This window comes from Oncorhynchus gorbuscha, linkage group LG09 (genome assembly GCF_021184085.1).
Source record: "Oncorhynchus gorbuscha isolate QuinsamMale2020 ecotype Even-year linkage group LG09, OgorEven_v1.0, whole genome shotgun sequence".
Taxonomy (NCBI): Eukaryota; Metazoa; Chordata; class Actinopteri; order Salmoniformes; family Salmonidae; genus Oncorhynchus; species Oncorhynchus gorbuscha.
The window spans coordinates 74,661,484-74,675,087 of NC_060181.1; the positions used below are offsets into that span (position 1 = coordinate 74,661,484).

A 13,604-nucleotide genomic window follows, 5' to 3' on the forward strand; every position below is an offset into this window, starting at 1 on the left:
GAGGGCGGCGCCATTACACAATATACACATACCTATTCTGACGTTGTGCTCGTGTTGCAGTTTGAGGGACCGTCACTGCTGTTGTAACCTTCTGTGCTCAGTGCTTGGATGAATCTATCAACCTGTTCAAGAACCTGTTCCACATTCTGTAAAATAATACATTCACATGCATACATTAAGATACTGTTAAGACCAGCTATTATTTGCCTCAGAATGATGTAAAATTGTATTAGTTCCTCACCCAGATGGTATTAAAATGCATATAGGTTAATGGTGAGATATGATTCATACTGTATGAATCATAACATAACTCATCTTTAGACTGATATAGATACATAAATACCATCTGGGTGTGGAGGGAACCATAGACTGAGCTAACAGAACCATCAGAGTGGAGGCACGTTCTGTTGGGGAGGCATCATCTGATGGAACTCTTCCATAACAACATGACTCCCCTCTTTCTGGCATCGTTTTCTTTTCAAGAGAACACACTGTATCAAATTAACATTTTCAAATCTTGTCATTGTGTTGTTTATTTCAAAAACAAATCTCCTTACATTTGCCTCACAAACATTACCCTCTGTACTTACAGTAAGAAAAGCATTCATACCACATTCTAAGTTTATGAGTGGGAGTTAAATAATCAGTATTCTAGCACCTCCTCTCTTAATGACACATTTATTAGCCTGCTGTGCCTCTGGATCGGAGCTCTCTGTGCTATGGGTGGAGGACAATGGTGGAGCAACTTTCTCAGCTCTCTTTAATCAGCTATAGAGATCTCTGTATTTAGACACAGAATATAAAGCACCCATATGGCATATAACACAACATTTGCACTGTAGAAGTGGAATATCTAGCTTATTAACAACACTGATTGAGTAGCATAATAACTTTAATCACTACTTTTGTAGCATCAACAAAAACAATGATAACAAATATTGTTTGGAGAATAAGTCAAAACCTTTGATATGTTATATTTCAGTCTACTAGCTTTGGGAGGTTCGTAGTTATAGAACAGACAAACACCATGATCAGCTATTCTAAGACCTTGCAATGATCGAGGCTGATGGTTTAAGTCCAGAGTTTCATCCTACAGTTTAACCAGTTTCTGTCTGTTCATTTAAACATCGTCCCTTCAATGTCATTAAACACCATCCCGACTACGACAGTAACACTATCAAATATCAAGGAGATGATGACCTCATGGCTCTCTATAAATAGACTCTTATGGATCTGAGGTCCTCTTAACTTTCTTCCAAAGCTCAGCAATGTGCCAGTCCCATTAGACTGACCTGGCTGGAGTGTCCATTAGTCTTGGCAGAGTATTACAGGTAATTTCCTCCGGGTAAAGATTTAAAGTCTCTTGTGTTTATTCTGTTGATAGTCTCTGATCTCAGGCAGTCGGATGCTATCCCGGATCCAACACAACTCTGAACTGAATGGCGTGCACATGCTTGCGTGTGTGTGTGTGCGTGCACGTAACATTACAACAACCTAACATCGTTATTAACCGATAGAAGTACGAGCTCGCCATCCCTGTGACCGGGTATGGTAACTCTTGAAATTCGTTCAGTCACTAAAGATTTACAGTGCCTTCAGAAAGTATTCCCGCCCCTGGACTTTTTCCACATTTTGTTGTGTTACGAAGTGGGATTAAAATGGATTTCATTGTAATTTTTTGTCAATGATCTACCCAAAATACTCTGTGGTCGATAAAAATAAAAACATTTGTAAAAACTTTATAAAAAAAGAAAACATTCATATTTCTTGATTAGATAATTATTCAACCCCCTTAGTTAAGACATATTAGAATCACCTTTGGCAGCGATTACAGCTGGGAGTCTTTCTGGGTCTCTTAAGAGCTTTCCACTCCTGGATTGTACAATATTTGCATTCTTCTTTTTTCAATTCTTCACGCTCTCTCAAGTTGGATGTTAGTCATTGGTAGACAGCCATTTTTAAGTCTTGCCATAGATTTTCAAGTAGATTTAAGTCAAAACTGTAACTAGGCCACTCAGGAACATTCAATGATGTCTTGGTAAGCAACTTCAGGACATCCAGTGCCTTCGGAAAGTATTCACACCCCTGACTTCATCCACATTTTGTTGTTTTACAGCCTGAATTTAGAATTGGTTAATATTAGATTGTGTGCATGGCCTGTACACAATACTGTCAAAGTTTAATTATGTTTTTAGAAGTATTTACAGTTTTTTAAAATTAAAAGCTTAACTGTCTTGAGTCGAAAATTATATAACCTCTTTATTATGACAAGCCAAAATAAGTTCTGGAGAAAAAATATACTTAACAAGACCCATAATAAGTTGCATGGACTCACTCTGTGTGCAATAAAGTGTTTATTGTGATTTTTGAATGACTAGGTCATCTCTGTGCCCCACACATACAATTATCTATAATGTCCCTCAGTTGAGCAGTGAATTTCAAACAGATTCAACCACAAAGACCAGGGTAGTTTTCCAATATCTTGCAAAGAAGACTACCTATTGGTAGATGTGTAAAAAAGCAGACATCGAATATCCCTTTGAGAATTGTGAAGTTACATAATTACACTTTGGATGGTTTCACGGATCCCTCCGGAATTTTCATTACGCACACCTGTCCCCTATTCCCACTGATTAGTACTTGTATAAGTGTGCCCTTTGGTTTCCATTGGGCTGTCCATTATCGGTACAATGTCCGTTGGTGCGTGTGAGTACCTGTGCTGTGTGTTTAGGCTTTCGTGCCATTGTGGATTGCGCAGATGATTACAGGTCTCATCCCGTGTGTTAATCATTGTGCGCGTGTGTTATTTATTCAAGTTACTCTTCGCTTTTTTGTTTGGGTTTCTACCCTGTTTTTTGTTACGTGTTTGTTTGGTCTTCGTTCCCGTGCCTTTACACAGCACGCTGTAATTTGGGCTTAATAAAAAAAAAATGTTACGCATTCCTGTGCCTGTCTCCCGAATCTCTTCATACCAACGTGACAGTATCAATACACTCAGTCACAACAAAGATACAGGCACCCTCCAAACTCCAATGCCAGAGAGGAAGGAAACTGCTCAGGGATTTCACCTTGAGGCCAATGGTTACTTTACAAAAAGTTAAGAGTTTATTGGTTTTATTGGAGAAAACTGAGGATGGATCAACAACATTGTAGTTACTCCACAATACTAACCTAATGGACAGAGTGAGGCACTAAAGGAAAACGGCAAAAAAAATGTGAATACAAAGAGTTATGTTTGGGGCAAATCCAACACATCAATGAGTACCACTCCTTATATTTTCAAGCATGGTGGTGCCTGCATTGTGTTATGGGTATGTTTGTCATCGGCAAGAATAGATTTTTTTTTTTAGGATGAAAAAAATGAAATAGAGCCAAGTACAGACAAAATCCTAGGAAAAAAACCTGGTTGAGTCTGCTTTCCAAGAGATACTAGGAGACAAATTCAGCAGGACAATAACCTAAACCACAAGGCCAAATATACACTGAAGTTGCTTACCAAGATGCCATTGAATGCTCCTGGAGTGGCCTAGTTATAGCTGACTTAAAATCGACTTGAAAATATATGAATAGACTTGAAAATGACTGTCTAGCATTGATCAACAACCAACTTGACAGAGCTTGAATACTTTTTTTAAGAACGTGCAAATATTGTACAATCCAGGTGTGCAAAGCTCTTAGAGACTTACCCCGAAAGATTCACTGTAATTGCTGCCAAAGTTGATTTTAACATGTATTGACTCAGGGGGTTGATACTTAGTTTGTCATTATGTTTTTTTGTGTGAGAAAAAATGTAAGTAAAATGTAAACCATTTTCAGTTCAGGCTATAACACAACAAAATGTGAAATAAGTCAAAGGGTATGAATACTTTGAGGGCACTGTAAAGTTCATTTCTTTTCCACATTTTTTGCAGTTTTACTTTAGTGACTTGTTGCAAACAGGATGCATGTTTTGAAATATATGTATTCTGTACAAGCTTCCTTTTTTTCACCCTGTAAATTAGTTTAGTATTGTGGAGTAACTACAATGTTGATCCATCCTCAGTTCTATCACAGCCATTAAAGTTTCAATACGTACATTTTTGGGCGACCCGACAAAATGCACATAGAAATGTGAGTTATAGACTAATTCTCATTGAAAGCAAACGTAAGAAGCGGTAGATCTGTTCTGTGTTCTATTTCTATGCTTCTCGTTCTTAAGTATCGCTTTTGCATCTTTTATTTTCAGTTATGTGAACCAGCTTCAAACATTTGAAAATACAATATTTTGGTTATTGTAAAGATTTTTCAGAGTGGTTTAGATGGTGCAATGATTCTCTACACTATAAATTGCTTGTTTTGTCACAAACTGAAATTAGGCAAAGTATTAGAATTTCAGCAACCAGGAAATGGCGGAGTGATTTCTGAATATTGTACCTTTAAACTCTGTAACTGTTTTAAAGTCAGCATTGACCTCGTGGTGAAATCGTGGTTTTCTTCCTCTCTGGCAACTGAGTTAGGAAGGACAACTGTATTTGTAGTATTTGTAATGAATAACTTCACTGTGCTCAAATGGATATTCAATGTCGTTTTCTACCCATAGGTGCCCTTCTTTGCGAGACATTGGAAAACCTCACTGGTCTTTGTGGTTGAATCTGTGTTTGATATTCACTGTTCGACTTAGCGACCCTACAGATAATTGTTTGTGTGAGGTACCTTTGTCTAAATTGGACTCCACCCTGCCTAAATAAAGGTTAAATAAAAAACAAATGTGTGTCCTCTCTACCCTTGTCAGAGGCGAAGCCTACACCTGACCAGTCTCTGGAAGGCCTTCTTAAAGTCTTCGTTGAAGATAGTGTAGATGAGAGGGTTGATAAGGGAGTTGAGGTACCCCAGCCAGGTGAGGAAGTCAGCCAGCTCTATGGAGGTGTTGCATGAGCCACACGTGTTGACGATCACCTCCTTCAGGAAGAAAGGCATCCAGCAGACCACGAAGGCCCCCAGTATCAGTCCTAACGTAGATGCAGCGCGCCGCTCCCTGGTCCCTGAGATACGCTGCCGTCTCAACCCACATTCACGCTCCCGCCTCGACTCGCTCTGGGGACTTTTTACGGCGATGCGCACGCGGTCGCCCTCCGTGGAGGGGTCTGAGTAGGACTTTTCCGGGGGGTTCAGGGTGTCTGGGCTCTGGGGGTCTCCTTCAGTGGGGCAGGAGGGGAGGGTGGTTCCGTTGACCATGGAGGAGTGCTGGCTGGCTCTGCTGGCCCCCCTCCGGAGGTACAGAGTCTGAGCTGCTCTGTAGATCTTATAGTAGAGGATGAGGATGAGGAGCAGGGGAATATAGAAGGCTCCCAGGGTGGAGTAGAGGGTAAAGGCGATGTGGTGGTGCGTTATCAGACACTGGTCCTCCTCTGGCCCCCCACCATGGTTCCTCCACAGCAGAGGGGGAAGGGATATGAGGACGGACAGGAACCAGACGACGGCGACAGTGATGCCAGCTCGGAGGCCGGTGCGTTTGCGTGAGTACTCCACGGCGTCAGTGATGGCCCAGTAGCGGTCCAGAGCGATGGCTGCCAGGTGGAGGATGGAACAAGTGCAGCAGGTGATGTCAACACTCAGCCAAACATTACAGACAGCCTCACCCATCACCCAGCTTTCCCTGAGGATTCAGACAGAACATTGATAGGGATTATGTTTGTGACTGCACTTTATTATTATTTTGATCACAAACTGTATACTTTGATAACATGTCTTTTAAGCCTATATGGGCATCTCAAAAGCTGTAAGACACGTTATGCTGCAAGACAAATCAAACAATTGTGCAATAATGAATCTTTGTAGCTACCTCTGTATGTAGAGGATGCTGAAGGGCATGACCAAGATGGCCACCAGCAGGTCCGTCACCGCCAGAGAGCAGATCAGGTAGTTGGCCGGATGATGTAACTTTCTGGTCACGATGATGGCTGTGATCACCAGGGAGTTGATAACCATTGTCATGACAGCGAGCAGGGACAGGGTGAGGGTGAGGATGATTTTACTTGGTGGGGTTATAGAACCCCCATCCCCCTCCTCACCCGCACCCAGGGAGAAGACCCCCTTTGTACAGTTAGACAAGTCCATCCTAGAGAGGAGAGGAGACAAGAGAAAGAAGGTTCTGCACCAAGGCTAGCAGTATAGATGAACGATGCGTAAGCGTTTAAAAAGGTACTCACACTCAAACCATGTAGAACTTCAGATGGACCAGGCAGATGATGAATGAAGCGTAATCCTCCATAGCTGTATAAGCTGTGTGTACCTTTGTGATGTGTGTTTATTGGTGTGCCCTCTCCAGCAGTAACCTCAGTGTCAGTAGCTTCTTTCTGGTATCTCTGGACTCAACCAATATTTCACACAGACACCTGGAAAAAGAAATGGGGGAAAGGAGGGGGAGAGAGAAACAGTCAGTGGAAAAATAATCACCAATGAGAGTCCAGCCGCTGATTTCATAACACCCACCCATCCATCCACCCACACACACACACACACACACACACACACCTGATGTGATCTCTGATCAAAGCCGTGACCATCATCACATGCACGCACACACACAAACACACACAAGGTGCAGTCATGGATCAAAGGCGGTACTCTCTGCACAAAAGCAGACGCTCATAGGTGTGTGTTGATACTTGTATCTCTGTATTCTAGTTACCACTTATTTTGAGTTGATCAGTTAAGAATTGAATGAGAATTCAGCATTGACCCTAAAGACACTCATGTTAATTTCCTTGTTCCATATGATGTTCTGTGCTTTATTGTCCATTTACATGGAAATTCATTTTGTGAAGCCAGCATACAAATACACAAAAAACAATACATTCAATATGGAAAATACTGGAAACATAATAATTAATGCAAATTTACACTGAGTGTACAAAACATTAGGAACACCTTCCTAATATTGAGTTGCACCCCGTTTTGTCCTCAGAACAGCCTTAATTTGTCGGGGCATAGACTCTACAAGGTGTTGAAAGCATTCCGCAGGGATGCTGGCCCATGTTGACTCCAATGCTTCCCACAGTTATGTCAAATTGGGTGGATGTCGTTTGGGTGGTGGACCATTCTTCGTAAACACTGAAAACTGTTGAGCGTGAAAAACCCACCAGTGTTGCAGTTCTTGACACACTCAAACCGGTGTGCCTGGTACCTACTACCATACCCTGTTCAAAGGCACTTCAATATTTTGTCTTGTCCATTCACCCTCTGATGTCTCAATTGTCTCAAGACTTAAAAATCATTCTTTACTCGTCTCCTCTTCGTCTACACTGATTGAAGTGGATTTAACAGGTAATATCAATAAGGGATCATATCTTTCACTTGGATACACATGGTCAGTCTTATGGAAAGAGCAGGTGTTCCTAATGATTTGTACACTAAGTGTAATTATCCAGTCTCTGCAGTCTACTGTCTGACCATGTACTGAGCCTACATCTGTTTGATGCTGTATATTTCTAGTGAGCTGTGAGAAGTTGTCATAGAACAGTTGTCATAGCAACTCTGACTTTTTGTGAAGGACGGACTGAAGAAAAGCACAACTAAAGTCCGATAAACTCACACATCATTAAATGCATGCACGCAAACAAACAGCTGTATAGACCTCTCTCCTGTCTGTAAGCATATCAGCTGTCTGTGAATCTGCTCCTCCAGAGCATTTACTCATTTAAAGTTAAGGAACAGCATGCACTGTAATCTAGTTGTGCACTGTATTTACTTATGAAGTGTTTCTCACCAGAGTGGTTCATTTAAACCTGTCAGCTTCAGTCTGTCAGTGTGTGTGTGTTTGTTGATTGACAGTCTTCGGTGAGGCAATCATCCAGCAGCAGCAAAGGGAGATCCTGCACCTCCTACTGCATTCAAGTCTTTCACTTACAGTAATCATACAGTGGAGCACTGCTCAGTCAGAGAGCGATGCATGTTGGTGGATGAGGTTTACAAAGCAGGAAATTATAGGGACCGATACCTGGTGCTGTGTAATTGGAATGTACCCATTTAAACGTCAATATGTGGATTAAAGCGCTATGACTGGCAGAGTCACTGACATGTCCCTATGGAGATGCAAAACTGAGTGGGACTATTTTAACAGACTGCAGATTGAACTGGGATTTAAACAGACCTGTTTCAGCCAAGGCTTGGAGAATACACCAGTCCCCTCCCTCTCCCTGCCCCCCCATCTGTCCATCCAACCATTAAGAACTGGAATAGACATAAAGCATCTATCCATCTGTCTGTCTGAGGATGAAATCTTCTTATGCAAGGGACAACCAACAGGCAACAAGAGACAATTGAGTCGGGTGCAAATATTAGGAGTTTTATTTTCTCAAACTTGACGTTGATTACAAAGTAAGTTCAACTGTTCTACCACCTCAAAACATAGACACATATTTAACTGAGGTCTACACAGTAGAACAGGCCCCCTCCACAGGTTAACTCAGGCCATAAGGTAAGCACACAGAATATAAAGGGAATGGCAGGTAGGCTTTAAAGATACATATACATGATCAAGCATCTATTCCAATGTTTTGTTGGATGAACATGATTTGACCAAGGTCTTTTTACAGATGAGCCCTGTATAGACATCAATATTCAATAAAAGGTGTCTGTTTGATATTTGAAATGAAGACTGTGACCCAACTATGTTGGGTTATTATTTGATTGGACATTAAATGTTTGGTGCAAATTAAAGTGCAAAGGATAGGGGTATTTAGCTGCCTCTTCTTTTTAGTTTATCAAAAAAGGGGAAACTAAGTGCATTTAGCAGCTTTCATATGACCCTGAAGAAACTCATCATGCTGATTACCTTGTACGATATACCTTATTGTCCGTTTACATGGAAATTCATTTTGTGAAGACAGCATACAAATACACATAAAAAACAGTACACTATAATACATTCATTATGGAAAACACCGGAAAGATAATTACTTCACACATAATTATCCAGTCTCTGCGGTCTACTGTCTGACCATGTACTGAGCCTACATCTGTTCTATGCTGTATAGCTGTATATTTCTACAGTCAGCTGTGAGAAACCATTTCAGGGTGCGATAGGCGTGATGCCATTACAGTACATTCCTTCTCCCATTCTGCAGGAAGAAATAAGAACAGTTGTCATAGAAACTCTGTCATTCTATTTGTGAAGGATGGATAGAAGAAAAGCACAACTCAAGTCAGATAAACTCACATATCATTAAGTACACAAACACACACAGTGAAACATTGCTAAAATGGTGGATCGTTCCGAAACCTGCTGAGTACCCACATATGCTGAGCACATGTTGGCTGCTTTTCCTTCACTTTGCGGTCCAACTCATCCCAAACCATCTCAATTGGGTTGAGGTCAGGTGATTGTAGAGGCAATGTCATCTGATGCAGCACTCCATCACTCTTTCTTGGTCAAATAGCCCTTACACAGCCTGGAGGTGTGTTGGGTCATTGTCCTGTCGAAAAACTAATGATAACAAACCAGATAGCATTCTGCAGCGATACACCATCCTGTGGTAGCCATGCTGGATAAGTGTGCCTTTTTCTAAATAAATCAGTGTCACCAGCAAAGCACCATCACACCTCCTCCATGCTTCACAGTGGGAACCACACATGCGGAGATCATCTGTTCACCTACTCTGCGTCTCACAAAGACACAGCGGTTGGAACCAAACATCTCAAATTTGGACTCATCGGACCAAAGGACAGATTCACAGTTCGAATGTCCATTGCTCGTATTTCTTGTCCCAAGCAAGCATGTTCTTCTTTTTGGTGTCCTTTAGTAGTGTTTCCTTTGCAGCAATTTGACCATGAAAGCCTGATTCACACGAGTCTCCTCTGAACAGTTGATATTGAGATGTGTCTGTTACTTGAACTCTATGAAGCACTTATTTGGGCTGAGGTGCAGTTAACTAATGAATTTATCCTCTGCAGCAGAGGTAACTCTGGGTCTTCCTTTCCTGTAGCGGTCCTCATGAGAGACAGTTTCATCAAAGCACTTGATGTTTTTTGCAACTGCACTTGAAGAAACTTTCAAAGTTCTTGAAAATGTTTAAAGTAATGATGGACTGTCATTTCCCTTTGCTTATTTGAGTTATTTTTGCCATAATATGGACTTGGTCTTTTACCAGATAGCCCTATCTTCTGTATACTACCCCTACCTTGTCAAAACAACTGATTTGCTCAAACCCATTAAGAAAGCAAGAAATTCCACAAATAAACTTTTAACAAGGTACACCTGTTAATTGAAATGCATTCCAGGTGACTAACTCATGAAGCTGGTTCAGAGAATGCCAAGAGTAGGTAAAGCTGTCATCAAGGTAAAGGGTGGCTACTTTGAAGAATATCAAATATATTTTGATAACACTTTTTTGGTTACTACATGATTCCATATGTGTAATTTCATAGTTTTGATGTCTTCACTATTATTCTACAATGTAGAAATGAGTGAAAATAAAGAAAAACCCTTGAATGAGTAAGTGTCCAAACTTAACTGGTACTGTTATGTTTCTCACCAGAATGGTACATTTAAACTCTTCGGAAGTCTGTCAGTGTGTGTGTGTGATGTTGATTGACAGTCTTTAGTGAGCCAATCTTCCAGCAGCAGCAAAGGGAGAACCTGCGCCTCATGCTGCCTTCAAGTCTTTCACTTACAGCAACCATACAGTGGAGCACTGCTCAGTCAGAGAGAGTGAAACAATTCTGCGTGAGGTTCAAAAGCAGGAAATTATAGGGCTGATACCTGATGCAATATGGTGGCGTACTAGATGGCTTTTCTATTTTGTGATTATTTTGGCATTTATCTTTACTTTTTTTTGCATTAAATGTATTCACCATCTTTTCTTATGATCAACAAAATCTTTTGAACCTTAGATCAGCAGTTACTAATCTCAATTCCTGCCTCAACTCATCTACCCTGGGCTTTTTGTGTACCTCCAATCCAATCTACGGCTACCCAAGAGGAAATGCCGGTGAAAAAGAGGCAGGAGAGCTGGTTTCCTGGTGAAACTAAGGGAAAGGGAAAACCGGCCACCCCTTCCCTCCATTCTTTTGGCCAACACTGAGTCACTTGATAATAAGATGGATGACCTCCGATCACAGATCAATGGGACTCTTGTGACAGTAGCATTCTCGGTTTTTCTGAAACATGGCTTTCGGACAAGATAACCCCCATGGCTATCCAACTTGATGGATTCTCCATTCTCCGAGCAGACAGGTCATTGGATTCAGGAAAATCCAGACGGGTAGGGGTATGTCTCGTCATCAACAACAGATGGTGAACAGACTCTAGCTCAGTAGAAGTCTCAACCTATTGTTCACCCATCTTGGAATACCTGATGGTCAAATACCAACTCTTCTACCTCGAGAGTTTATCGGTTACCGTGACTGCTGTGTAAATTCCACTTCAGGACAACAGCATATAGTTGGCATTTAACGAACTGTACGAGGCTATAAACAAGCAGGAAGCCATGCACCTGGACGCTGCTTTTCTTTTTCCTGGCGATTTTAAACATTTGCATAACTAAGACATTTGATGCCCAACTTCTATCAAGACGTCTCCTTTGCCACTAGGGGTGATAAAGTCCTAGACCAGTGTTACTCAACCCACAAGTAAGCATACTAAGCCCTCCCTCGTTCCCTCTTCCGCAAATAAGATCATGACTCTATACTCCTGCTGTCACACACTGATCTGTTTCACCTGTCCTTGTGATTGCCATTTAAACATCACAGTGCCATCTGTTTTGTCACCAAAGCCCCATGTACTTCCCACCACTGAGACCTGTATCCTCTCGCTGGCTGGCCCTCACTACATCCGTCGCCAAACCCACTGGCTCCAGGTCATCTATAAGTCTTTGCTAGGTAAAGCCCTGCCTTATCTCGGCTCACTGATCACCATAGCAACACCCACCCGTAGCACGCGCTCCAGCTGGTATGTTGCACTGCACATCCCCAAAGCCAACACTTCCTTTGGCTGCCTTTCCGTCCAGTTCTCTGCTGCCAATGACTGGAATGAATTGTAAAAATCTCTAAAGCTGGAGTCGTATATCTCCCTCTCTAACTTTAAGCATCAGCTTACCGATCACTGTACCTGTAGACAGGTAATCTGTAAATAGCACACCCAACTACCTCATTCCCATATTATTACTTACCCTCTTGCACATCATCATCTATCACTCCAGTATTAATGCTAAATTGTAATGATTTTTACCTCTAGGGCCTATTTATTGCCTACCTCCCTACTCTTCTACATTTGCACACACTGTACATAGCTTTTACTTTTATTTTGTGTAACTCTGTTGCACTGCTTTGTTTTATCCTGGCCAGGTCGCAGTTGTAAATGAGAACTTGTTCTCAACTGGCCTACCTGGTTAAATAAAGGTGAAATAAAATAAACTGTGGATTGAAGTACTGACGTGTTCTTATGGAGATTCAAACCTGACTAATTTAACAGGCTGCATGTAGAAATTGAATTTTAACAGGCCTGTTTCAGTAGAACCATGTTTAAGTAGGACCTGGACTTAAACACACCGGTTTCAGTTGAACCTGGATTCTTTTGGGCTGAAAAATGTTTTGCCCACACTACAGATGGCTATATCGATTGCCAATACAGGACTAGTAAAGGCCCAGTGCACTACTTTTGTGATTTTGTTTTAGATGCACTGTATATTATTAGAATTGTTTATTTAATGCAGATTGTCCTGAGTGTCTGCATCTGTGTGGATGTACAGTGCTTTCAGAAAGTATTTACACCACTTGTCTTTACCTACATTTTGTTTTGTTACAGCCTGAATTTGAGATTGTTTCACTGGCCTACACACATTTCCCCATAATGTCAAATTATGTTTAGACATTTTTACAAAATAATAAAAAATAAAACTGAACTGCCTTGAGTCAATAAGTATTCAACCCCAAGCCTAAATAAGTTCAGGAGTAAAACTTTGCTCTGTGTGCAATAAGTGTTAAACATCATTTTTTTAATGACTACCTCATCTCTGTATCCCACACATACAATTATCTCCCTCAGTCGAGCAGTGAATTTCAAACACAGATTCAACCAGAAAGGCCAGGGAGGTTTTCCAATGCCCCTCAAAGAAAGGCATCTACTGGTAGAAAAAAACAGACATTGACTATCCCTTTGAGCATGGTGAAGTATTAATTACATTTTAGATTTTGTATCAATACATCCAGTCACTGAAGATACAGGCGCCCTTCCTAACTCAGCTGCCGGAGAGGAAGGAAACCGCTCAGGGATTTCACCATGAGGCAAATGGTGACTTTAAAACAGTTAAATAGTTTAATGGCTGTGATGAGAGAACTGAAGATAGCACAACATTGTAGTTACTCCACAATTACCACCCTAAATGCAGAGTGAAAAGGAAGCCTGTACAGAATAAAAATATTCCAAAACATGCATCCTGTTAACAACAAGGCAGTAAAGACTGCAAAAAGATGTGGCAAAGAGGTTAACTTTGTCCTGAATAAAAAGCTTTATGTTTGGGGCAAATCCAACACATCAGAGTATCACTCTTCATATTTTAAAGCATGGTGGTGAATTCATCCTGTTATGGGTATGCTTATAAAATCGGCAAAAGACTAGGGAGCTT

General features: G+C 41.2%; 1 protein-coding gene across 3 annotated transcripts in view; it reads right to left on the reverse strand.

Moving 5' to 3' along the window:
• Positions 1 to 32: 32 nt before the first annotated feature.
• The window catches only part of LOC124044062 (5-hydroxytryptamine receptor 1F-like), a 32,338-nt gene continuing 18,766 nt past the window's right edge, over positions 33 to 13,604 (reverse strand). For 2 of the 3 annotated variants that reach the window (XR_006840423.1, XR_006840424.1), the window contains exons 2-5: positions 6,189 to 6,374; positions 5,822 to 6,097; positions 1,293 to 5,635; positions 33 to 146 (exon numbers count right to left, since the gene is read on the reverse strand). Coding sequence is in view for 1 of the 3 variants with exons in the window: in XM_046363433.1 (XP_046219389.1) it covers positions 4,768 to 5,635; positions 5,822 to 6,096 (1,143 nt within the window). In the remaining 2 variants the exon portion in view is untranslated. Of the gene's footprint in view, positions 147 to 874; positions 5,636 to 5,821; positions 6,098 to 6,188; positions 6,375 to 13,604 lie in introns of those variants that run through there. The other variant, XM_046363433.1, reaches the window with a different exon arrangement.